At 47.3% G+C, this 24,062-nt stretch overlaps 1 protein-coding gene across 2 annotated transcripts in view; it reads left to right on the top strand.

Annotated features, from left to right (window-relative positions):
- DTX1 (deltex E3 ubiquitin ligase 1) overlaps positions 1-23,598 on the top strand; it is a 60,529-nt gene extending 36,931 nt beyond the window's left edge. For both annotated transcript variants that reach the window (XM_080986322.1, XM_080986323.1), the window contains exons 4-11: positions 4,913-4,974; positions 6,968-7,129; positions 8,913-8,974; positions 10,276-10,434; positions 12,098-12,259; positions 13,710-13,799; positions 15,576-18,041; positions 18,271-23,598. In XM_080986322.1, coding sequence (XP_080842448.1) covers positions 4,913-4,974; positions 6,968-7,129; positions 8,913-8,974; positions 10,276-10,434; positions 12,098-12,259; positions 13,710-13,799; positions 15,576-15,800 — 922 coding nt within the window. In that variant the 3' untranslated portion in view covers positions 15,801-18,041; positions 18,271-23,598. The remainder of the gene's footprint in view (positions 1-4,912; positions 4,975-6,967; positions 7,130-8,912; positions 8,975-10,275; positions 10,435-12,097; positions 12,260-13,709; positions 13,800-15,575; positions 18,042-18,270) is intronic.
- The last annotated feature ends 464 nt before the right edge of the window (positions 23,599-24,062 follow it).

Genomic DNA, 24,062 nt, shown 5'->3' with positions numbered 1-24,062 from the left:
GGTTAAGTCCAGTCAAAGGTGACTATGGGGTTGGGGCACTCATCTTGCTTTCAGGCCGAGGGAGCTGGCGTTTGACCACAGACAGCTTTCCGGGTTATGAGGCCAGCATGACTAAACTGCTTCTGGCGCAACGGAACACTGTGACGGAAACCAGAGCGCACGGAAACACTGTTTACCTTCCCACCACAGTGGTACCTATTTATCTACTTGCACTGGCGTGCTTTTGAACTGCTAGGTTGGCAGAAGCTGGGACAGAGCAACGGGAGCTCAACCCGTCGCGGGGATTCGAACCGCCGACCTTCTGATCAGCAAGCCCAAGAGGCTCGGTGGTTTAGACCACAGCGCCACCCTACTGCTGGGAAAACACCCCTGTCTGAATCCTTGGGAGCCTCTGGAAGTCAGTGTTGAGCAATAATGAGCCAGATCGAAATCAGGATTGAAATCTTGTTGGCCAGCCAAATGATGGTTATAGCCAAGACTACAAGCAAGCAAATAGATTTAAGCAAGCAAGCAAGCAAAGAAAGTCAGAACAGCATGGACCAATGGTCTGACTCTGTGCAATAGACTCCTCCTGTGATAGGGGAAGGGTCCCAGAACAGTGGTAGAGCATCTGCTTTGCACAGGTTCTGGGTTCAGTCTCCAATGGCATCTCCGGGTATGGGAATGGCTCCTTGCTTGAAATCCTAATGAGGCGCTGCCATTCATTCCGTGTGCTAGATGGGTCAATGGCATGACTCAATAGAAGGCAGCTTCAGAAGACAGGTGAAAGCCAGGTAGAAGCTGGCAGAGGCACCTGTCTGAAACTGCAGTCCGTGTGAACAGGACTGGGCCAATTGAGCCAATGGTCTCCTCCTATGTACCTCTTTAATTAAGTCTTTTTTCAAAGAAGAAGAAGCATAAGGACTAGAATCCTAATGTTTGTTTAGGGGAAGTGTTGTAGCTCAGTAGCAAAGCCTCTGATTTGCAGGTAGGAGATGCCAAATTCAATCTCTGGCATCTCTGGGTAGGACTGGGAGGAATTCCTGCCTGAAATGCTGGAGGGATGCTATCAGTCATTGTAGACCATAGGTAGGCAAATTGAGGCCCGGGGTCCGGGACCAGGTCCGGCCCAATCGCCTTCTAAATCCGGCCCGCAGATGGTTTGGGAATCAGCGTGTTTTTACATAATGTGCCTTTTATTGAAAATGCATCTCTGGGTTATTTGTGGGGCATAGGAATTCATTCATTCCCCCCCAATATAGTCTGGGCCCCCACAAGGTCTGAGGGACAGTGGACCGGCCCCCTACTGAAAAAGTTTGCTGACCCCTGGCACTGTAGACAATGCTGAGCTAGAGAAACCTCTAATTAAGGCAGCCTTCTGCGTTCCTGTCATGTTGACAAGGTCTGTCACTGAACGGTCTTCATCCAAATGTTTATTTGCCTCCTCCCACTTCCCTCGCAAGTTTATCACAGCAGGGACATCCCTCTGGATTAACCTTCATGCGGTAATTCTAGAGCACTAAAATTGGTCCCCTGAGGAGTTAGCAGTTATCCCCCCCTCCCCCCGAATTATTGAAATATCAGCTGAGCCATGCGCTCACCAAGCGACCATAGGTAACCCTACGCCCCCTCTGACTCATCTGCCACCCACCTTTAATAATACAATCCTCTGATAAGATAGGTCTCTATGTGTTACTGATGAACTGTTATATGGAGCGCTTTGATTTCTTCAATCCTTGGACTGCAAAATGTAGTTGTCTGCGCAGAAAATACTGTCAGCGATCAGAAATGAGTCCTGTAATGAAATGTCACCAGGAAGGGTTATAGCTCACAGGGGGAGAGCATGTGCTTTTGTGTGCAGAAGGTTCCAGGTTCAATCCCCAATGTCTTCTCTAGGTAGGGCTGGGAGAGTTTCCTGCCTGAAATCCTGGGAGGCTTCTGCCTGTCAGTGTGGAAACAAATGGTTCCTAAACGTCTTCTTTTTTACCCCAGGCAGGGCTCAAGACAGTATCATCTATACTTCAAGTTCAAACCATCAGTTGATTGAGATCTCTTGTTAAAAAAAGAAAGAAAGACATATTTCCCCCCTTGGCCCATAAGATTGGACCCTATTATTGTTTATTTTCCATTCTTTTGCACTAGTGTTTTACTGTCTTATGTTAGTTTTTATTAATCAGTTTGTTTGAATGATATTATTTATTACTTTTATGTTGCTAGTTTATGTTGCTATTTTGAACATTTCAAGTGGATGTTTTTGAAAATTTCAAGTGGATATTTGTGCAATTTTCAAGCGGATATTTGTGAAAATTTCAAACAGATATTTGTGAAAATTTCAAGTGGTTTAAATAAATGAAAGCAAGAAAAGTATGCCTCCCCCTTCAGAATTTTTGTTTTATTCATTTGCAAATATATGTATTTTTAATTGATTGCTTAATCGGCTAAAACCCATGCTGCCAATCAGCTTTCTTTCGTTTTAGAATGTTTTTAATTGTTTTTTAAATATTATGAATTGTTTTTAGAATGATTTTTATTTTATTGCTGATCTGTTTGCAAACCTAGACTCCTTTGGGGAGGGAGGGCATGATAGAAATAATAACAATAGTGTCAGATGGCAGGGGTGGTTGCTCACGAGTAACCAGGCAGGACTCTGACCTGTCTTTTACAGGTTTTATTTGGTGCAAAAACTATTTACAGTGCAGAACCCCAAAGTTCATGTCTGCCTCAATCGCTAACAGAATCCGGGAGTGGCTTTTCCCGGTTGTGTCCCCAACATAAGAACTTCGTCACCCCCAGCCTTTTTCTTCCTTCTTTGCGCTTTACCCCTCTGCGCAAGGTGGGCAACGGAAGAGACGTGTTCCCCTCCTGGCCGGCTTGACCAGGAGTGGTGCTGGGACTCACAGCAGCATCCCCTGATCCCTTTCCCTCTTCCCCACTGGAGGCGTGGCTTTCTCCACCGCAGGAAGAGAAACTGCTTTGCAAGACTTTCGTAGGATCCCTGTATCCCAACGGCCCCTCTACCTCTCTTCCCTGTTCCGATGGCAGTTCCCTGACAAATAGCAATAGCAATAACAACAACACTAATACAGTGGTACCTCGGGTTAAGTACTTAATTCGTTCCGGAGGTCCGTTCTTAACCTGAAACTGTTCGTAACCTGAAGCACCACTTTAGCTAATGGGGCCTCCTGCTGCCGCCGCGCCGCCAGAGCATGATTTCTGTTCTCATCCTGAAGCAAAGTTCTTAACCCGAGGTACTATTTCTGGGTTAGCGGAGTCTGTAACCTGAAGTGAATGTAACCTGAAGCGTATGTAACCCGAGGTACCACTGTAATAGAGTTCAGTGTGGCACACTGCAACATAAAGCTATCAAGCTATCTGAAAGACCGTATTCCTTCATACGAACCTTAGATCTTCAGAACAAGTGGAGACCTTCTTATTCCTACATGCTTTTGTGAATGAGCTGCTTTTAATGAAAGGGCTGGTGCTGTGCTGTTTTTATTGTAATGATTTGTATATTTTAATAGATCTGAGGAAGAAAAAGAGAGAGAGTTGTAATTCTATTAATGTTTAATTTTTTTTTTAATGCTTTATCTCCTCCTATGTTTTTAGCTGTTCCTATTTTATCCGTCTCGATAAAATAGGGAAAATATATGGGATAGAAATAAAACAACAACCATAATATTAATAAGTGGCCATAGGATTGCAGCCCTGTGTTTCTTAACTGCATCCCTGATAATGATGCAAACTTAGAATCACAGAACTGAACTGAAATGGCGAAAATAACCGGAAAAATCAGGAAACCAAGAAGATAGAAACTTTAATAAGGAATTGGGGGGGGGATTTATAAGTTGTTTAAGAGAACACTGCAAACAACTAAAAACTTTGGCAGGATGATAGCAACACTTGCAATGTATAAAAAACTAAAGTAAAAATGGATTTTAAAGAAAAATGGAGAAGTTATATGATGCAGTAGAAAAAGTTTGATAATGGAAACCGTGGAAGGATGGAGGGAAGTCTAAGGATTCAGGGAATCCTATATGTTTAGGATTATGATTATTGTTCGAATTCAAATGCATGTTGTAAATAAATAAATAAATAAATAAATAATAAAAAATAGAATCATAGAACTGAAAAGTTGGAAAGGACCCAAAGGGTCAACTAGTCCAAACCCCTGCAGTGCAGGAATGTAAGTAGATGTTAAGTAGATACCGTATTTTTTGCTCTATAAGCCTCACTTTTTTCCTCCTAAAAAGTAAGGGGAAATGTGTGTGCGTCTTATGGAGTGAATGCAGGCTGCGCAGCTATCCCAGAAGCCAGAACAGCAAGAGGGGTTGCTGCTTTCACTGCGCAGCGATCCCTTTTGCTGTTCTGACTTCTGAGATTCAGAATATTTTTTTTCTTGTTTTCCTCCTCCAAAAACTAGGTGTGTCTTGTGGTCTGGTGCGCCTTATAGAGTGAAAAATACGGTACTTATTTGCCTGCAGTTGCTGTTTATGAGAAGTCTGTGTCGGCATGCAGAGGGCCGGGAGGCCAGCTGGCTAGCCCCGGCTGGGCCGTCTCCTTCCAGCCATCCTGCTACAAAGACCATTACTTCTGCTCCGATGTAAATCAGCGACCTGGGCTTACTCAGCCAGGGCACACTATCAGCAGATCGAACTGTGCACACAGAATAGGCGTGAGGCTTGTGGAAGGCTTGTACAACTACGGATTTATTAATCATAAATCAGAACAAAGAAGCACGTCGTCTCTCTCTCATGCCATCTCAGAGAGAACAGCCAAAAGCAAAAGCTATACACAACGGAAGTTCCCAGCAAGCTGTGCTGGAATGTAAACAGGCATGTGACACACAACAATTCCACACCTCTGCCCTTAAGGTGGAATGGAAATGTCAACAGTCTGATCATGCCCATCCATTCTCCTTTGTTTCTATCTGCAGGGTTCCTGCCCTTCCAGTCAAGAACCTGAATGGCACTGGCCCAGTGCACCCTGCCCTGGCAGGTAAGAGCAGCAGGGATGGTCCTCAGCCTACCTTGAGATGTGGAATTTTGGTGAATGTTTTCAGTTTATCGCTGGTTTTAATCTTTTGAAGGTTGTAAATCAGTGGCTCCCAAAGTGGATGGTACCACACTCCCCTGGGGGGGACAGTGGGATTACCTGGGAGGTGCTAAGAGGCTTAGGGGGTGGCAGGGTATGTGTCCTGGAGGCGTCAGTGACTATCTGACCTTGAAGCGCTGGTATCCCTGGATCAAGTTCCTCAGATTTGTTGAATTAATTCCACTAAATGTTTTCATTGGAATTTGAATGAATGTGCCATGCATTGTTACTGTTCTGAATTTTATTTAGAAATGGGAAGGCCTGGAAAAAACCAGATTTCCCCCCGTTTCCCCCCATTTTTCTCCAAAGCTGTTTTTTCCCAAAAAAATTGAATATTACACACCCTTTTTTTTCAATTTTTTTCCAGAAAAAAACAGCTTTGGGAAAAAAAAACAGAAAAAACCCTGCCCCCCCCATTTTCCTGAGTTTATTCGAGGTCTTCCCATCTCTAATTTTATTGTGTTGTTATTTTCCTTAACGAGTCATGTAAACCGCTATCCTGAAGAATGCTTTTTATATGGTAGGGGGCACTGGGGCCAGTGGTCTGAAAACATTTGAGAACCACTGTTTTAAATGGTGGTCTTTTACCGTTTTTATTTATGATTTTATGGTTTCACTTCTTGCTCACACAGCTTTGAGGGGAAGAGGAGGTCTCCTAATGACTTTCAGCACCCTTAACCCAACTACCGTTCCCAAGGTTCTCTGGGGGAGGCCATGTTCTTTTCCATGTGCTTTATCTATAGGGTGTGAATGTGGCCTCTGAGGACTTAAATCAACTTTGCTGGCATCCATGCTGCCTGGGGTTGAGGAGAGTTGTAGCCCAACCATCTGGGGAGCACAAGATGGCAGGAGGCTGGGAAATCTACAGCCTCGCCCATGAGTTCCTTCCCCATTCAGCCTTGTTTCACCTTGTGCGCTCTATATCATCTATCTATCTATCTATCTATCTATCTATCTATCTACTGTATTGGCCTGAATATAAGCCGCACTTTCCCCCCAAATTCTGACTGTGAAAAGTTAAAGTGTGGTTTATATTTGCGACCTTATGGTATGCAGCCAGGAGCATGGGGCAAACAGCACCAGGAGCGTGGCAAAGCGGTGCCCGCCCCATGTGTAGTCCCCCGACCTCTCCCCCAAGGCCAGGAAGGGCGAGAGCGAGGAAGGGGAAAGGCCTCCGGGAATGCAGCTCGGCTCCCCCCTGTCCAGTATGCAGCCAGGAGCAGTGAGGAAGGGAGCGGCTTATATTCGGGTATTTTTTCCCTTTTTCCTTTTCACCCTCCAATTTTAAAGCTGCGGCTTATTATCGGGCCAATACAGTATCTCTCTGTCTATCTATCTATCATCTATCATCTATCTATCTACCTATCTATCTATCTATCTCTATCTATCTATCTATCTATCTATCTATCTATCTATCTATCTATCATCTATCTATCTATCTATATCTATCATCTATCATCTATCATCTATCATCTATCATCTATCATCTATCATCTATCATCTATCTATCATCTATCTATCTATCTATCATCTATCTATCTATCTATCTATCTATCATCTATCTATATCTATCTATCTATCTATCTATCTATCTATCTATCTATCTATCTATCATCTACCTACCTACCTCTGTTGTTCTTGTTGTTTGCCCTGAGCTTTCCCCTCGAAAACCTGCTCTTTACAGCTGAATCAGAGCAAACGCCAATTCAGCTTTCCCATGAATTGACATTTGCTCCAATTCAGCTTTTTCATGGGAAAAGCTCCAGAGCAAAAAATATGGGGCTTTGAGAAATGGAGTTTTAAATTGTGGGCTATGCCTGGAAAGAGCGAATGATAAGACTTCTCCCTCTCTCTCTCTCTCTCTCTCTCTCTCTTTCCTTGTCTGTATCTGGCCCAGGGATGACAGGCATCTTGATGTGTGCGGCGGGCCTGCCTGTCTGCCTCACTCGAGCGCCAAAGCCCATCCTGCACCCACCACCTGTCAATAAGAGTGACATGAAGCCGGTGCCCGGAATCACCGGGATCTGCCGGAAGACCAAGAAGAAACATCTGAAAAAAAGTGAGCGTGTTTCTTTGTGTCTCTCAATGAGGCCCTTGCCCCATATCTGACTGATACCACAGATACCTATATTCAGGGCCAGGGTCAGTATCCAACATTTGTGGCCAAGCCCCAAGCCTGTGGGTCTGGGCGACGCTTGCCATTGTAAAGGTCTGGTTTGCACATAATGCTAAACTCTGGTTTGTTGAAGCACACATCTCACAGCTGACCAGACAAACCATGGCTTGTTTCTCCCAAGTTTGGTTTGTTCTCCAGCTGCTCTTGCCTTGTAGTTCGGTGAGTGCCTGGAATGAGATGACCAAACAAACCATGGTTAAGTAAGGGTGCCGGGTTTATACTCACAGCTGTCCATGGAGGCGCAGGCCAGTTTTGTGTCCAGGGCAGCTGTCTACCAGCTCCATCTGGTACACAGACTGAAATCCTATCTGCCCGTGGACTGTCTTGGCAGAGTACTGCATGCTCTAGTTATCTCCCACTTGGACTACTGCAATGCGCTCTACGTGGGGCTACCTTGGAAGGTGACCCAGAAACTGCAACTAATCCAGAATTTGGCAGCTAGACTGGTGACCGGGAGTGGCTGCCGAGACCATATAACACCAGTCCTGAAAGACCTTCATTGGCTCCCAGTACGTTTTTGAGCACAATTCAAAGTGTTGGTGCCGACCTTTAAAGCCCTAAATGGCCTCGGCCCTGTATATCTGAAGGAGCGTCTCCACCCCATCGTTCTGCCCGGACACTGAGGTCTAGCTCCAAGGGCCTTCTGAAGGTTCCCTCCCTGCGAGAAGTGAAGCTACAGGGAACCAGGCAGAGGGCCTTCTCAGTAGTGGCACCACTCTGTGGAACGCCCTCCTATCAGATATCAAGGAAATAAACAACTATCTGAGTTTTAGAAGACAACTGAAGGCAGCCCTGTTTAGGGAAGTTTTTAAATGTTTGATGTTTTATTGTGTTTTTAATATCCTGTTGGAAGCCGCTCAGAGTGGCTGGGGAGGCCCGGCCAGATGGGTGGGGTAAAAGTAATAAATTATTATTATTATTATTATTATTATTATTATTATTAACATCATCATTATTATCATTGTTGTTGTTATTCTTCTTGTTGTTGTTACTACACAGAATGCTAAGCCATGGTTAAAGCAAACCAGGGTTTGTAAGCCCCACAAGACTTCACGTCATGGTTTATTAGGGCAGGAAATAAATCATAGTTAAGGTGCTGACCAAATTTCGCACGTACGGTGCCTCGCAAGACGAAATTAATTCGTTCCGCGAGTTTTGTCGTCTTGCGATTTTTTTCGTCTTGCAAAGCACGGTGTCGGGAAAGTTTTGGAAAAGCTTCAAAAATCACCAAAGTCTTTAAAAACCTCAAAAAAGGCTACCACACCGCGTTCTATGAGTTGCTCCTCGAAGTCAAGTCGCAACTGTATTAACGGTGTTAAGAAAAAGGAAACAAACTTGCAAGACGTTTCCGTCTTGCAAAGCAAGCCCATAGGGAAAATCGTCTTGCGAAGCAGCTCAAAAAACAAAAAACCCTTTCGTCTAGCGAGTTTTTTGTCTTGCGAGGCATTCGTCTTGCGGGGCACCACTGTATTACTAAATGCCAAGCCGACATAGGTGAACCTACATCGCAGGGGTGTGGTGAGGATAAAACAGGGGAGGGGGGACCCATGCATGCCAACTTGAGCTCTTTGAAGGGGATAGAAATGTAATACCGTTTTTTCTTATAAGAAAGGAAGGCTATATAATAGAGAATGATCTAGTTCCAGTGCTCTTTTATTCTGTACAGGCAAGAACCCTGAAGATGTAGTGAGACGTTACATCCAGAAGGTGAAGAACCCCCCAGATGAGGTGAGCTGGCTGCTATCTCTCAGTCTAATCTACTTCATGGGGGATCCAGTTATGTGACACTAAATTCCTTAGAAGTATACAAAATGTAAGAATAAAGACCCTGGGCAAAGGGCAAGCTAAGATCCCAGAGAGAAGCCTGTGTAAGAATTCTTTCCCCGATCCAAGTGGTGAGGGGTCTGGAAGCCAAATTATATTAAGAAATGGCCGGAAGATCTGGGTGTGTTTGACCTGGAAAAAGAGATGACTAAGGGGTGACATGGAAACTGTCTTGAGATAGCTGAAGCAGTGGTGTAGCGTGGCTTGCCAGCACCCGGGGCCACGTGGAGGGATGGGTGAGTGAGAGGGAAATGGATGAAGTACACATTCAACTCCCTAATGGCATACGCATCACCCAGGAGATCACAGCCACAGAGATAAGAAGAGTTATTCTGTTGTCTGGAGAGGCGGCTTCCTGGTTCGCACGGAGAAGTCATTTTCAAAGGAGCTCAATGACAGAAGAGCACAGCCTTGCTGAGGCAGCACCGGGTGTTGAAATTTTGCACCCCTCACAATTTTTGCAAATGGGGCAACCGCCCCTGTGCCCCTTGCCCAAATGCTACACCACTGAGCTGAAGGGTTTGTCATGCAGAAGATGGAGCAGACGAGCTCCAGAGGGGCAGGATTGGAACAAATGGGTGGAAAAGGCAAGGAAAGCAGATTTCAGTGAAACATTAGTGACTGTGAAACAGAGGTGTTGGGTGCCCCTTCCCTGGAAGTATTCATGCTGAAGCTGTGCCTGCAAAAATAAGGAGCAGAAAAAGAGGGGGTCCCCTGGCCTCTTTCAAAATTGAAGACAGCCCTAGAACCCGTTTTATCCCCTGTGTTTACCACTCACCAGTGTTTGAAACTCCCACTGTTCTGGGTGCATTTTGCGACAGGGAATTTAATTAGGGCGAGCAGTTTCTGAGCTCTGGGCGCAATACTGTGCCTAAGATTTCAGATTAAAACTGCCGAGTGAAAGGAAAGGAGGACCTTTTTCTGCCTCCCCACTTCCAGCTACTCTCTGAAGTCTGGAGAAGAGACCCTCTTAAGAATATTAGGGGGGTAGGCAAGGGAAAGACTAGACCATGTGAAGAATGAACATAATATTTTAGCTGTAGTCCATTCATTTTCAGCGTTGTATTTTTGTTATTAAAAAAGCATGCCTAGACATTCTGTTGCTGCTCCCATAACCTAGGTTTAAGGTACCATTTAGCTCCTAGCTTTCATATCTCGGTTTCTAACACTGCCCCTCATGTCCCCAATTTGTCTCTCTCCAACAGGACTGTACCATCTGCATGGAGCGGCTGGTGTCCTCATCGGGCTACGAGGGGATCCTCAGGCACAAGGGGGCCAAACCGGAGCTGGTGGGGAAGCTGGGCAAATGCGGGCACCTCTACCACCTCCTCTGCCTGGTTGCCATGTACAACAATGGCAATAAGGTGAGAGACCAGAGGGCAATGGGTGGTTGGGTGAAAGGCATGGGAATGGACTTCTCCCTCTCAACACACCTTTCTCTCGTTTTAAGCCACACAATTTTCAAGGCCTATTTTCTGCAATAAATAGTAATACAGTGGTATCTCGGGTGGCGCTGTGGGTTAAACCACAGAGCCTAGGACTTGCCGATCAGAAGGTCGGCAGTTCGAATCCCCGCGATGGGGTGAGCTCCCGTTGCTCGGTCCCTGCTCCTGCCAAACCTAGCAGTTCAAAAGCACCTCAAAGTGCAAGTAGATAAATAGGTACTGCTCTGGCGGGAAGGTAAACGGTGCTTCCGTGCGCTGCTCTGGTTCGCCAGAAGCGGCTTAGTCATGCTGGCCACATGACCCGGAAGCTGTACGCCGGCTCCCTCTGCCAATAAAGCGAGATGAGCACCGCAACCCCAGAGTCAGTCACGACTGGACCTAATGGTCAGGGGTCCCTTTACCTTTGCCTCGGGTTACATACACTTCAGGTTACAGACTCCACTAATCCAGAAATAGTACCTCGGGTTAAGAACTTTGCTTCAGGATGAGAACAGAAATTGTGCTCCGGCGGCACGGTGGCAGCAGGAAGCCCCATTAGCTAAAGTGGTGCTTCAGGTTAAGAACAGTTTCAGGTTAAGAACGGACCCCCGGAACGAATTAAGTACTTAACGCGAGGTACCACTGTACAGTCATACCTCGGAAGTCGAACGGAATCCGTTCCAGAAGCCCATCCGACTTCCAAAACATTCAGAAACCAAAGCGCGGCTTCCGATTGGCTGAAGGAAGCTCCTGCAGCCAATCAGAAGCCACGGAAGCCCCACTGGATGTTTGGATTCCAAAGAATGTTCACAAACCAGAATACTCACTTCTGGGTTTGTGGCGTTCGGGAGCCAAAATGTCCGATTACCAAGGCGTTCAGAATCCAAGGTACGACTGTAAATAAATTAGGGTAGGGTTGCCACCTTTGGTCAGGCAAAATATGGGACAAGTTGGTGGGGGAACTGGGGGGGCTAACAATTACTTTACTTGGTGCAAAAATGACAATGCCTTGTTTCCAATGCTGGTCATACTCGGAGTAGACCCAATGAGATGTATGGAACTAAGTTAGCAATGCGGGACACGGGTGGCGCTGTGGATTAAACCACTGAGCCTAGGACTTGCCGATCAGAAGGTCAGCGGTTCGAATCCCTGCGACGGGGTGAGCTCCTGTTGCTCAGTCCCAGCTCCTGCCAACCTAGCAGTTCGAAAGCACGTCAAAGTGCAAGTAGATAAATAGGTACCACTCTGGCGGGAAGGTAAACGGCGTTTCCGTGTGCTGCTCTGGTTTGCCAGAAGCAGCTTAGTCATGCTGGCCACATGACCTGGAAGCAGTACGCCGGCTCCCTAGGCCAATAAAGCGAGATGGGCGCCGCAACCCCAGAGTCAGTCACAACTGGACCTTTACCTTTACTTTAGTTGGCAATGCACATTAATTTCAATGACTCACATCCTCCCCACCTGCTGAATTTCTGCCTATCAAAAGAATGGTAAATGTTTTAAACACCTTGAGGTCCATGGCTAAAAAGCAACCTGAAGAATGAGCTTCTTCTACATCTGCCTGTTCCTCTTTCTCCTCCCACCCTGTCTTCCTTTTGCCTGGCAGGATGGCAGTCTGCAATGCCCCACTTGCAAGGCCATCTATGGGGAGAAGACCGGGACTCAGCCCCCTGGGAAGATGGAGTTCCACATTATTCCACACTCGCTCCCTGGCTACGTAGACTGCAAAACCATCCGCATCGTGTATGACATTCCTGCAGGGATCCAGGTGAGAGGGATGGGGAAGAGAGAAAGAGAAAGGGAGACGAAAGGGTTGTGGTTGTTGGTTCCTATTTATCTACAGTGGTACCTTGGATTACAGACACTTCAGGTTACATACTCCACTAACCCAGAAATAGTACCTTGGGTTAAGAACTTTGCTTCAGGATGAGAACAGAAATCACGTGGCGGTGGCGCAGCAGCAGCAGGAGGTCCCATTAGTTAAGTGGTACCTCAGGTTAAGAACAGTTTCAGGTTAAGAACAGTTTCAGGTTAAGAACGGACCTCCAGAACGAATTAAGTTCTTAACCCGAGGTACCACTGTACTTACTTATTTCATTAAATTTATATGCTGCTTGATTTTTTTTTAACCCAACAACCCCAAAGCAGTTTACAGAAAAGATAAAACATAAAAACTATCAATGACAATAATTTAAGACGTTTGAAAAGTTAAAATAACAATAGACTAAAAGCAGACAGAAACTCACATGAACTTTCTAAACATCAGGGCAGGCTTGTCTACACAAAAAATGTTTTTAGCAGGTGCTGATAAAAGTACAGTGGATGCACCTGCCTGATATCAAGAGACAGGGAGTTCCAAAGTGTACATAGGTGCTGCCACACTAAAATACCAAGTTCTTACAAATGCCAAACAGGTACTATGTAACGGTGATACTTCTGCTGATTGAAGCAGTCGAGTAAGCATATATGGAGTGAGGCAATTTTGCAGGTAAAGTGGTCCCAAGTTGTTAAGTGCTTTATATACTAAGAGGTACACTTTGAGCTTGACCCAGTAGCAAATTGGCAGATCGCTGTGTTGATAGCAATTGTGCTGCAGCATTCTGCACTAATTGCAGCTTCGGCCCTCCACATGTTTTGGGACTACAATTCCCATCATCCCTAACTAAGAGGACCAGTGGTCAAGGATGATGGGAGTTGTAGTCCCAAAACATCTGGAGGGCTGAGTTTGCCTATGCCTGTTCCAGATCAAATGCAAGGGAAGCTCCACATAGAGTGCATTGCAGTAATCCAGTGTTTGATTTATGAGTTGCAAAATACCAAATCTTGCTAGGCAACACACACACACCGTATTGGCCCGAATATAAGCCGCACCCGAATATAAGCCACACCTTTAAAATTCGGGGGGGGGGGGAGAGACAATACCCGAATATAAGCTGCTCCCTTAAAATTCCACAGGCATTCACACCCGATCTGTTTTACAGTATGTCTGTTTAAGCAGCAATATCGTAAAAGCCCATTTTTGTAAGGTCGCCAATTTAAGCCGCACTTTAACTTTCAACAGTCGGAATTGGGGGGGCGGGGAGTGCGGCTTATATTTCGGCCAATACGGTATAATTAATGAACTTTTCACAATATACCCAGGGGCAAGAAAACCATGTTTCCCTTGCCCCATGACCTTTGCTGGCGCAACATGTAACTGAGACCTCTCGCTTCACCAGGGCCCGGAGCATCCAAATCCTGGGAAGAAGTTTACTGCAAGAGGCTTCCCTCGCCACTGCTACCTTCCTGACAACGAGAAAGGCAGAAAGGTAGGCAGCTGAATTTCCCATGGGCTCTGGGAGGGGCCTTCAGTACAGAGGAGAACATTTCCAACTTAGCCGAGCGCTGAGTTTCTGGCATTTTGCTTCTTCAAGACCCCTTTGGGGCCAAAGCCCAAAAACCTGCCTCTGCTTTTCAAAGCCCATTTCTGAAGCCATGAGGACTAGATGCTTGCCCATTTTGTTTTAAAAGGTCAGGATCCTCAGGGTACCTTGTTTCGAAACCAGCTGAGTCATAGATCTTTGTTCCAAAGCCATGCTCTTAGGACAGCAGCAATGGCAGGAAATGGCCGAAAAGACACTGGTATGCAGGGCTCCCGATCCAGCTGGTACATAAAGGTGGCGGAAAGGATGCCTGCAACTTCGAGTGATGCTTTTAGTGTCAGGCAATAGTTTGGCCTTGAGCTAGCTGCACAGATCATTTTCTGGGTGGGCCGCCTCTTGTTTTCTAATGGGGTCTTTATTCCTTGCCTGTGAAATAGCGGTTGGGTACCTGCTTCGCATTCAGAACGTCCCAGGTTCAATCCCTGGTATCTCCAGGTAGGGCTGGGAGAAACTCCTGTCTGAAACCCTGGAGAGGCACTGTTGCTCAGAGTAGACAGTGCTGAGCTAGATCTACCAATGGCCTGACTCAGCGCTTTTCCCCCAGCCTCTGCCGTGTCAGGGTTGGGGTGTATGCAAGGGAGAAAGAGAAGGGTCATTGGTTCAGGAGCTGGTTCATTCTGGGCTGGCTCAGTGCCAGGAGTTCTTGTTTGCGGGCTCCGGAAAAAGGTATCAGAACTGCACTCAAAGCCCTGGTTTGACTCAGTTGATTTATTCGTTCATTTATTCCTGCATCTTTTACTGTAATCTGTCTATTGTATCATCATAGTATCCTAAATTCATGTTACTTTACAAGTGTCATCGTATTCCTGCCAATGATTTCAACTGTTTACAATGGTTTCTCAGATACCGTACTTTTCCGTATATAAGACTATGTTTTTTTTTCCTTCAAAAATTCATGCTAAAAACTGGGGGTTGTCTTTTACATGGGTAGTGCATAGGGTGGACGTTTGATTAGCTGCTGGCGTGGCTGTCAGCTGCTATTGTGCATGCTATTGGTTGCTGCATCAATGGGTGGTTGGCACATTCTGCAGACAGGGACAGACAGGAGGCAGATTTTGCGACGTGTGTTGGTGAGAGATTTTTGGCAATTCCCCCTAAAAAAAGCTCAACAACCCTGGGTAATCCCCCCCCCCCAAAAAAAAAAACAAAGCTCAACATCTCTGGGCAATTATCCGCAAAAAAACCTCAACAGCTCTGGCCAATCCTCTGCAAAAAAAAAAAAAAAAGCTCAAAAATAGGGGTCGTCTTATACATGGGGCGTCTTATAGACAGAAAAGTATGGTATGTTAGAAAGTTACAGTAATACCTCGGGTTAAATATGCTTCAGGTTGAGCGTTTTCAGGTTACGCTCCGTGGCGACCCAGAAGTAACGGAGTGCGTTACTTCCGGGTTTCGTCATTCGTGCATGCGCAGATGCTCAAAATGACGTCACACGCATGCGCGGAAGCGGCGAGACGCGGAGATGTGCAGTCGCATGTTACGTTCTACTCAGGATGCGAACGGAACGGATCCCGTCCGCATCCAGAGGTACCACTGTATTCCAGTCTTTTAACTTCCTGGTTTCCGATCTTTCCCTTTAGTCTTGCTGTTTTTGCATATTCCATCAGCTTGGTCTGCCATGGTTTGGCTCAGTTTTAAGTAAGCCAGCTTCTTATGTTGCAGGTCTTGAAACTCCTGATTGTGGCCTGGGAACGCCGGCTGATCTTCACCATTGGGACATCCAACACGACAGGCGAATCCGACACGGTGGTGTGGAACGAGATCCACCACAAGACCGAATTTGGGTCCAACCTCACCGGCCACGGCTACCCCGACCCAAACTACCTGGACAACGTCCTGGCGGAACTGATGGCCCAGGGGGTCTTGGAAGCCAACCTGAAGGACTGAAGAGGCATCGCAGCTGCTCTTTCCCAACCACACTTTTGCCATGGGCGTTGCGTGGAAGCACGAACACTGCCTGAGTCCGTCCGTCCGTCTGTCTGCGTGTGTGCGTGTGTGCGTGTCTCTGTTGATCAGCTCTCAACCAGCATATCGGGATAAGCCTGGTCTTCAAGACCTCTCATGTTGCCGGGCTTCACCTCTTCAACCTGGGTCTTCAGTTTGGCTCTTCAGCCGGGTCTTCACTTCTTCTCATGTTGTTGGTCTTCACTTCTCCAGCCAGATCTTCAGCCTGGCCTTCACATCTCATGTTGCTTCTGCTGCCTTGACTATGGACGATCTCCACACAGTGATGCCAAACATGGCTAAAGGAATCCATGGGGCGTTCCTCTCCCTCCAGGACCAAGGACTGTCTAGATCATTCCTGAGTTTCCCCACTGGAGGAAGACCACCCAAAACTGCGCAAGTGAGCAACTGAAGCAATCTGCTCTCCTTTTTTCTTTTATATATGATATATACATACATAACACAAACCCCTATATATTCTTGGCAGTCTGCAATATTCCTCTTGTCTTGACTGTGTTTGCACATTACACCATCCTATATTACATATCTGCCACTCTGTAACAGGATATCATATGTAATAGAGGAGATATATGAAGCCAAGTGTGGAAGCGTTGGTCCTGCTGCCCACCCCTTCCCGGGAAAACTCTTGGTTCTTCCTGCATTGGTGACTCATTTTGCCTTTGTGATGCCTTTGCCACTTTGCCAGGAGGCAGTAGGAAGGAATTCTGGCTTGGGAAGCTATGGGTTGTTGTATCCACCTAAGCCCTACTCAGAGTAAACCCATCGAAATCAATGGACCTAAGTTAGCCCGGTTTGTTCATTTCTGCGGGTCTGCGCTGTGTAGGACCTGGGATGGCCAAAGAGAGGTGTGACATCTTAATGACGGGCACGGCAGTGTTCCCCACCTCAGCTTTGCAAATTGCCTTACACACACAAGCACGCTGGTCTTTACGGCCAGCCCCTGAAGAGTTTACTGCCTAAAGCAAAGGTCGAGATGCTGCCACCTCCTGTTCCATCAACTGTCCGCTAGCATTCAGTCCGCTAGCAAAACCCTCTCAATCTTGCTCTGCTGGCCTTCACCTCTCCAGCTGGGTCTTCACATCTCATGTTCCTTCGGCTGCCTTTGCTGCCCAGCAATGTTTCTGAATCCCAGTTGCTGGAAACCATGGGATTGCGTTCAAATCCTGCTTGCTGGTTTCCCACAGACATCTGGTTGGCCCCTGTGAGAACAGGATGCTATTGGCCGGATCTAGCCGGCTCTTCCTTTCAACTTGATCTGATTTCAGCACTGGCGACGGGATAGTGAAGCTGATTTGGATATGAGGCCATGTAGCGCTCTTCTAAGAGCTTGCTGCTGCTGCTCTCCACCCCGCCCACTACATCATTTGCTGACTAAGGCAGGTGGCTCCCTCTGCCTAAGGTTAGGGCTGGCCCTGTTGCTCTCAATCCATGCTATGGGATACCGTCCCCCTAACAGTTGCTGGAAACCAGAGGGGGGAAGGAGAGTCCTCTTGTCCTTGGATCCTTTCTGGTTTCCTACAGGCATCTGGTGAGAAGAGGATGCTAGACTAGAGGGGACCCCTCTGGCCTTATCTAGCAGGCATTTCTTACCTTCTTGTCTTAGGAAGGTCTTTGCAAGGGCAAAGAGGGAGTCTTGCACTTCAGATTAGATTCTGATTTGGGCACATTGGCCTTACCCTCAGAGAGGGGGGAAAGGGAATTTGGCAGAGGTGTATGAAACAATGTATTCTGTGGGGGGAAATGGATTGAGAGAAGGCTTTCCCTGAGCTCTCATAATACTAGAACCCAGGGCCAGCCAATGAGGCAGAATGTCGGGAGATGCAAGATGAAGTAAAAACTCTGGAATTAGCTGCCGCAGGAGATCACGCAGCCCGCCATCTTGGACAGCTTTAGAAGGGGGTTAGACAAAATAACAGAGGGTAAAGGCTATCAACAGTGACTCGTCAGTGATGGCCCCACATTAGTCCATCTTTTTTTTTTAATGTTGCTTTAATCAGAAGCGATAGTTACCGACACACACACACAAACACAAAACCGTCCTAAGATTGCAAACTTGGGGTTTTTGGAGTTTATTAAAAAATGTGAGGTTTGTGCAGGAATTTGATAGGTGTGCACGGCATGGTGTGGAAGGGAGGGGGTGAAGCTGAATGTTGGAATACAGTGGTACCTCGGGTTACATACGCTTCAGGTTACAGACTCCGCTAAGCCAGAAATAGTGCTTCAAGGTTAAGAACGTTGCTTCAGGATGAGAACAGAAATTGTGCTCCGGCAGCGCAGTGGCAGCAGGAGGCCCCATTAGCTAAAGTGGTGCTTCAGGTTAAGAACAGTTTCAGGTTAAGAACAGACCTCCGGAACGAATTAAGTACTTAACCCGAGGTACCACTGTATTTAGGACAGATGACGTGACTTCTTTACAGACTGGGGAACTTGCTCCCACAGGAGGCAAGCCACTTGGATGGCTGCCTTCTCCCAAATTTACTGTTCCGATCCACCTCTGCACACTCTTGGGTTCGCCTGGCTTGACCAGCAGCCCTCAAGTGTTGAGCCTTGCCTGGACAGTCCCCACAGTTCCTACCATGCCCTCGAGCTGCTAGCCTCCTGTTGCCTTAATATGACCAGCAGAAAGGAGAACTGTGGGCAGCTCTGGCTTCTCCCCAAGTCATTGAGGAGAGAAGCTACCTTCTCATCCCCACTCCCTGCCAGCATTACGACATGGGTGCAGGAATCTATTTCAGACTGAGGGCCGCATTCCTTCCAGGGAAACCTTCCAGGGGCCACGTGTCAGGTAGGGCCAGAGGCAAGAGGCTAGTTTCTGCATACACCCTTCTCTATCCTCCATGGAGGAGGCAAGAGGCACGATCAGTTCAGGGGCATGTTCCCAGCCAGGGAAAGGCATCCAGGGCAGTATGTGAATCAGGGCCAGTGAGTGGTGTGGCCTAGGAAGAGTCCAGAGGGCCAGACAGCCTGGATAGCTCGTTCGTTAGAGCGTGGTGCTGATAACTCCGAGGTTGCAGGTTCGATCCCTGTATGAGACAGCTGCTTATTCCTGCATTGCAGGTGGTTGATGATCTTCAGGGTCCCTTCCAACTCTGAAATTCTCTGGTTCTATGGTAAGAGATGCATGGTGGGCCAGATTTGGCCTGACGTTCCCCACACCAGCCTTAAAAGGTAAAGGTAAAGGGACCCCTGACCATTAGGTCCAGTCGTGGCCGACTCTGGGGTTGCAGCGCTCATCTCACTTTATTAGTCAAGGGAGCCGGCGTACAGCTTCCGGGTCATGTGGCCAGCATGACTAAGCCGCTTCTGGCGAACCAGAGCAGCGCACGGAAACGCCGTTTACCTTCCCGCCGGAGTGGTACCTATTTATCTACTTGCACTTTGGCATGCTTTCGAACTGCTAGGTTGGCAGGAGCAGGGACCGAGCAACAGGAGCTCACCCCGTCGCGGGGATTCGAACCGCCGACCTTTCAATAGGCAAGTCCTAGGCTCTGTGGTTTAACCCACAGCGCCACCCGCGTCCCTTAGGACAGTGCTTAACAGCACAGCGATCCTCTCGCATACAGGATCTTAAGGTATCTGATGCACAGAAGGGAGAATTGTGGCTGGTGCCCCTTCTCCTCACCTCACCCTCCAAATACCACTTAGGCCCCTCCACCATCCCATACCCAAGTCCCCCAACTTAACTGCTCTTTCTGCAGATCCAGCAGGAATGGGAGGCGGACGGCGTGCCCTTCAGGGCTGGATTCACCCATACGCTTCATCGTCTGCAGAGAGTAACGTCCCTGCTGTCTGGAGTTTGCCCAGGCACAGTGCGTGCCCATCTCCCTCTAAACTCATTTCACATTCCTGGTCCTCATAACTCATGCCTGCCCTTTGTTGAAAGACAAGGAAGAGGGAGCAGCGGCTGGCGTTTTGGTTTAAAAAAAATTATTATTTCCCTCTTTGCAAAGGCAGGTTTCTGCTGCAGTGATAAAATCAGCAGGGAACGGATCCACCTTTTTGCATTGAAATCCTGCCAAAGTTATCTCTCACCTCTGGGAGAGAAGGAAGCGGGGGCTTGGTTTCATTAGGCAGCACATCCTTCCCCAACCTGCACCCTCCAGAAGTTGTGTACTACAGTTCTCATCAACCCCAACCCAACATGGCCATAAGATGCTGGGGGCTGATGGGGGTTGTACTTCAAGAGGGCTTTGCTAAGTGGGGCTGATGGGAATTGAAGTCCAAACTCCTGAATGACTCCAGGTTGGCCAAAGCTGATGTAGTAAGTTTGATTGTCCAGCTATCAGTGTTGGGACTCAGCTACATTAGTCAAGAAACAGCGTTTTGAATGCGTTATAAACATGCGGCACCAGATGGCGCCAGAGAGCAAAAAAAATTTCTAAGCCATTTTCCATAGCGTTTTTCTTTTCTTCTGATATAACAATTTCTTACTTTTTATAGCTTTTTTCCCCTGTGTGTAGATCTACCCTTGGTAAAAAGGCATATATTTGTGAAAATGGGGTACAAGAATGCTTTAAACTGGGGAACGTGGCTTGCAAAGAATGTGTCCATTAGGAGAAACATGCACTAAAATTCAGATGGAATTCCATGAGGGATTTTTTTTCAAACTGATGAGGGAGTTGGGTATGTTTAGGCAGGAGAAGAGAAGACTGAGAGGTGAAATGAGAGCCATTTTCAAATATCTGAAGGGCTGTCACATAGAAGATGGAGGAAGCGGTTTTCCCCCTGCTCCAGACTGTAGGGTCTGAACCAGTCGACTCAAGTTACCAGATTCTGACTGAATGTTAGTAAGGACTTTCTGATGATAAGAGCCATCTGACCATAGAATGTACTCCCTCTGAAGATGGTGGACTCTCCTTCCTTGGGGGGGCGGGGTTAAACAGAGGCTGAATGGCCATCTGTCAAGGATTCCTTAGAAGTGATTCCTGCATTGCTGGGGGGTTGGAGTAGATTGCCATCGGGCATCCTTTTCAACCCTATGATTCTATAATGCAGATTGTGGAGGCTAGACTTAACAACTGGAAAAATGAGAAACCAAGAAAAAAACCAAAATGGACAGATTTGTCAATCCCTGAAAGGGAGAGTCCCAGAATTTACTCCCCATTTTGCCAGTCTGGGGCAAGAAAGCATAGGGGCAAGTCTGGGGCAAAAAACCATTTCATCCTCTGTTCATTAGAGGCAGGGCTGTTTCCGTTCTGCTGCAGTTCATCTTCTTCTTAAAGATACATTATTCATCTCACTGTCGTCTGCAGCAAAAATCATGTAACTTGAGACAATTTAAGCAATCAGTTGCATTAATTACATTGTTATTACATTGTTCTACCACATTCATTTGAATGCAAGGGGAACTTAATGCATTTTTTTGTGGGGTGGGGGTATAATCAATTATGTATCATTTACAAACTGAAGGCAACAACAGCCAGTTGACTGATTTCCTTTCTGGATACAGGACCCAAAAGCAAACATAATCAAATTCCTTCTTCATTTCCGTCGGAATTTTCCAACATCCCTAGTTGCAACTCAAACGTTTGGGCTGCATCTTTTAAAACACACACACACACACACACACACACACACACACACACAAACTCAGTGCAGTTTTCTCTGCTGTTCTTTTGCTGCTCCTGCTGGGCTGTGCACCTGGAGTGATTATTCCACTCCACGTCAAAATTGCCGCCTCCGGCGCTGTGACAACCCCCCACCTTGACCCAGCTGGTCTCATTTGGTGTATGAGAATCAGTATGGCTTGATGATTATATTATTGTTATTGCTGTTATTATTGAAGTCTCAAGGTGACTCCCAAATGGAGAAAAGGTACAATGTATGTTAAAACAAGATGAGCACTAAAAAGTGGTCCTCCGTCAATTCCCAAGCATCGACCCCGCACAACATCAAAACGATCATAGGAAAACATCTGGCTGAAATAATCCCAGGGCAGCGAGGATAAAAAGCAACCATCAGATGTCCAGGAGAACAGGGAAAGTCTTTGCCTAGTGCCAGGAGTACTTTAGAGTCAGCACCAGGGGAGTTTCCCTGGGGAGAACATCCCACAAATCAATTCCACTCACCCACACCCTCCAGGCAAGCAAGAGGCATGATCAGAATTCCTGGGGAAACATTGCAGGCAAAAGCATTCAAGTAGGGGTCAGAGCAGGGCTCATGGGAGGTGTGGCCTGGAGGCAAGGGGTGTGGCCTTGGAAGGAGGGGTGGCTAGGGAGACCTCAGATGATGGTGCCAAGTTGGTTCCTACGGGAAGAGTTGTTGCATGAGGTATTGGGGTCTTGAGCGTATATGAACCAGAGTTTATTTAGCATTATGTTCTTTCTCCTCAACCCTCCTTTTCTTGGCTAATAGCAAGAGCTTGAGCCTGGCTTGCAAGAGTGTTTCTGAGGATGTGCCAAGTGCCTTTCTCCTCCCATTGTGCCACCACAACTTCCCTAGACAAAACCACACATGCCCATGGCTAGATTGGAAGGGCATCCAGGCCACGTCCCTATCAGGAGTACATCTCCTTGGAACTGGCACCTGTGTGATGTTCCTTAAGCCAGGTGAAAAGGGGAAGAAACTCCTCTGTACTCTTCCTCTCTTCTCCCTGCTTCCTTAACGGTTAGGATCCAGTTTGTTGCCGGAAGCAGTGACAGTGTTGTCTTCTAAACCAGCAGGGACCAGAAGGCACCCGTGCAAAGGCTCCTATGCCAGCCTGAAAAACTTCTTCTGCTACTTATCAAGCAGCCCAAAAATGTGCGCCAGCCTCACCACTGAACCTGTCAATGGAAGAGTGAGGAAGCTCACTGAGTGACACAGAACTCCTCATTACAAGCCCAGTTTGTGCAGGCTTATTCTCTGTCCTCCCTTCATCCAAACAAGCATCACCAGAATCCCAGTTCTTTCCATAGATCACGTAGCTCAGTTAGTTACAGCATGGTGCTGATGATGCCAACATCACAGGTTCGATCCCTGTCCAGGACAGCTGCATATTCCGGCGCTGCAGGGGACTAGATGATTTTTGGGGGTCCCTTCTATGATTCTATGAGTTCAAGGATGCTTTGCAGCCTGGCAAAACCACTTGCCCAGGGGTGGGGGGAGCAGGGCTGGTGAGGGGTGTGGCCTGTGGAGGAGGGGTGTGGCCTGTGTAGGTATGGCTAGAAAGGGGGTGTGGCCTGTGGAGAGGGGTGTGGCTGGGAAAGTGGGTGTGGCCTGTGGATAGTCCCAAGGGCCCGAAAGAAAGGTCTGTCTGGAGGTTCTCATCTGGTCCCTACGTCTGAAATTTGCCACTGTGTCCTATGGCTTGAATGCACATATGACCTGAAGCACAGTAATAGCAGGGGCACGGGGGATCTGTGGCCCTGTCCACAACTCCCAACATCCACCAGTCCCAGCCAGCATGGTTGATGCTCAAGGATGATGGGAGTTGTAGTACTGACCGCATCTGGAGGGCCACTGGTTCCCCACCACTGGGTTATTGGGTAGAGGAGAGTCAAGTCTCAACAGCCTCACATGGGACAGGTGAGAGAGGTTGCATTTCTGAGCATGTCTAACTCTGGGTGGGGCTGCTGGATGGCGGGGAGGAAAGTTGCCATGTCAATGGCATGGTCAGTTGAGGTTCCTGTCTGGAGATCCCAAAGGGCTTTGTAATTTCCTTGGTGTCTTTCTCTGTTCATGCTCAGCATGTGTTGATGTCTTTACAAATTTATGCAGTAAATGTGGAATCCAAATGCTATCTCTGTGTTGCATTCTTTCCTCTCCAACCGAAAGCACCTTGGCTATGTTCGACGCACCTAACTCTCAGGGACTGGCTGGGGGAGGAAGAGATGTGGGCGCTGCCTGCCCTGGAGCTCCTCACGGGTGATACAGAAGATGACTTAGACCCTGGATCATGGTGGTGGGACACTGGGGGGCAGTCTGGGGGAAGGGATGAGCTGGGAAGCAAGCGCACTGCCTTGCCCCTGTGATTGAGAGGGCTGGTGCAGATGTGGATCTGAAACACACACACACACACACACACACACACACACACACACACACACAGCAACTTCCTTTCCCCATTTTTAATTTGAAATGGTCAGTTTTAAACCCTCCCCAGAGGCTCAGAGAGCAACAACATTTAGAAACAGATAATAAAAAACTTCAATATAGTTCAGTCATTTACAACTACGTTTGTTTGTTTGTTTGTTTGTTTGTTTG

The sequence above is a fragment of the Podarcis pityusensis genome (assembly GCF_964106645.2).
Source record: "Podarcis pityusensis genome assembly, chromosome: 16".
NCBI classification, from domain to species: domain Eukaryota; kingdom Metazoa; phylum Chordata; class Lepidosauria; order Squamata; family Lacertidae; genus Podarcis; species Podarcis pityusensis.
Note: the sequence above shows the minus strand (reverse complement) of the source record. Positions and strands in the feature narration are given on the sequence as shown.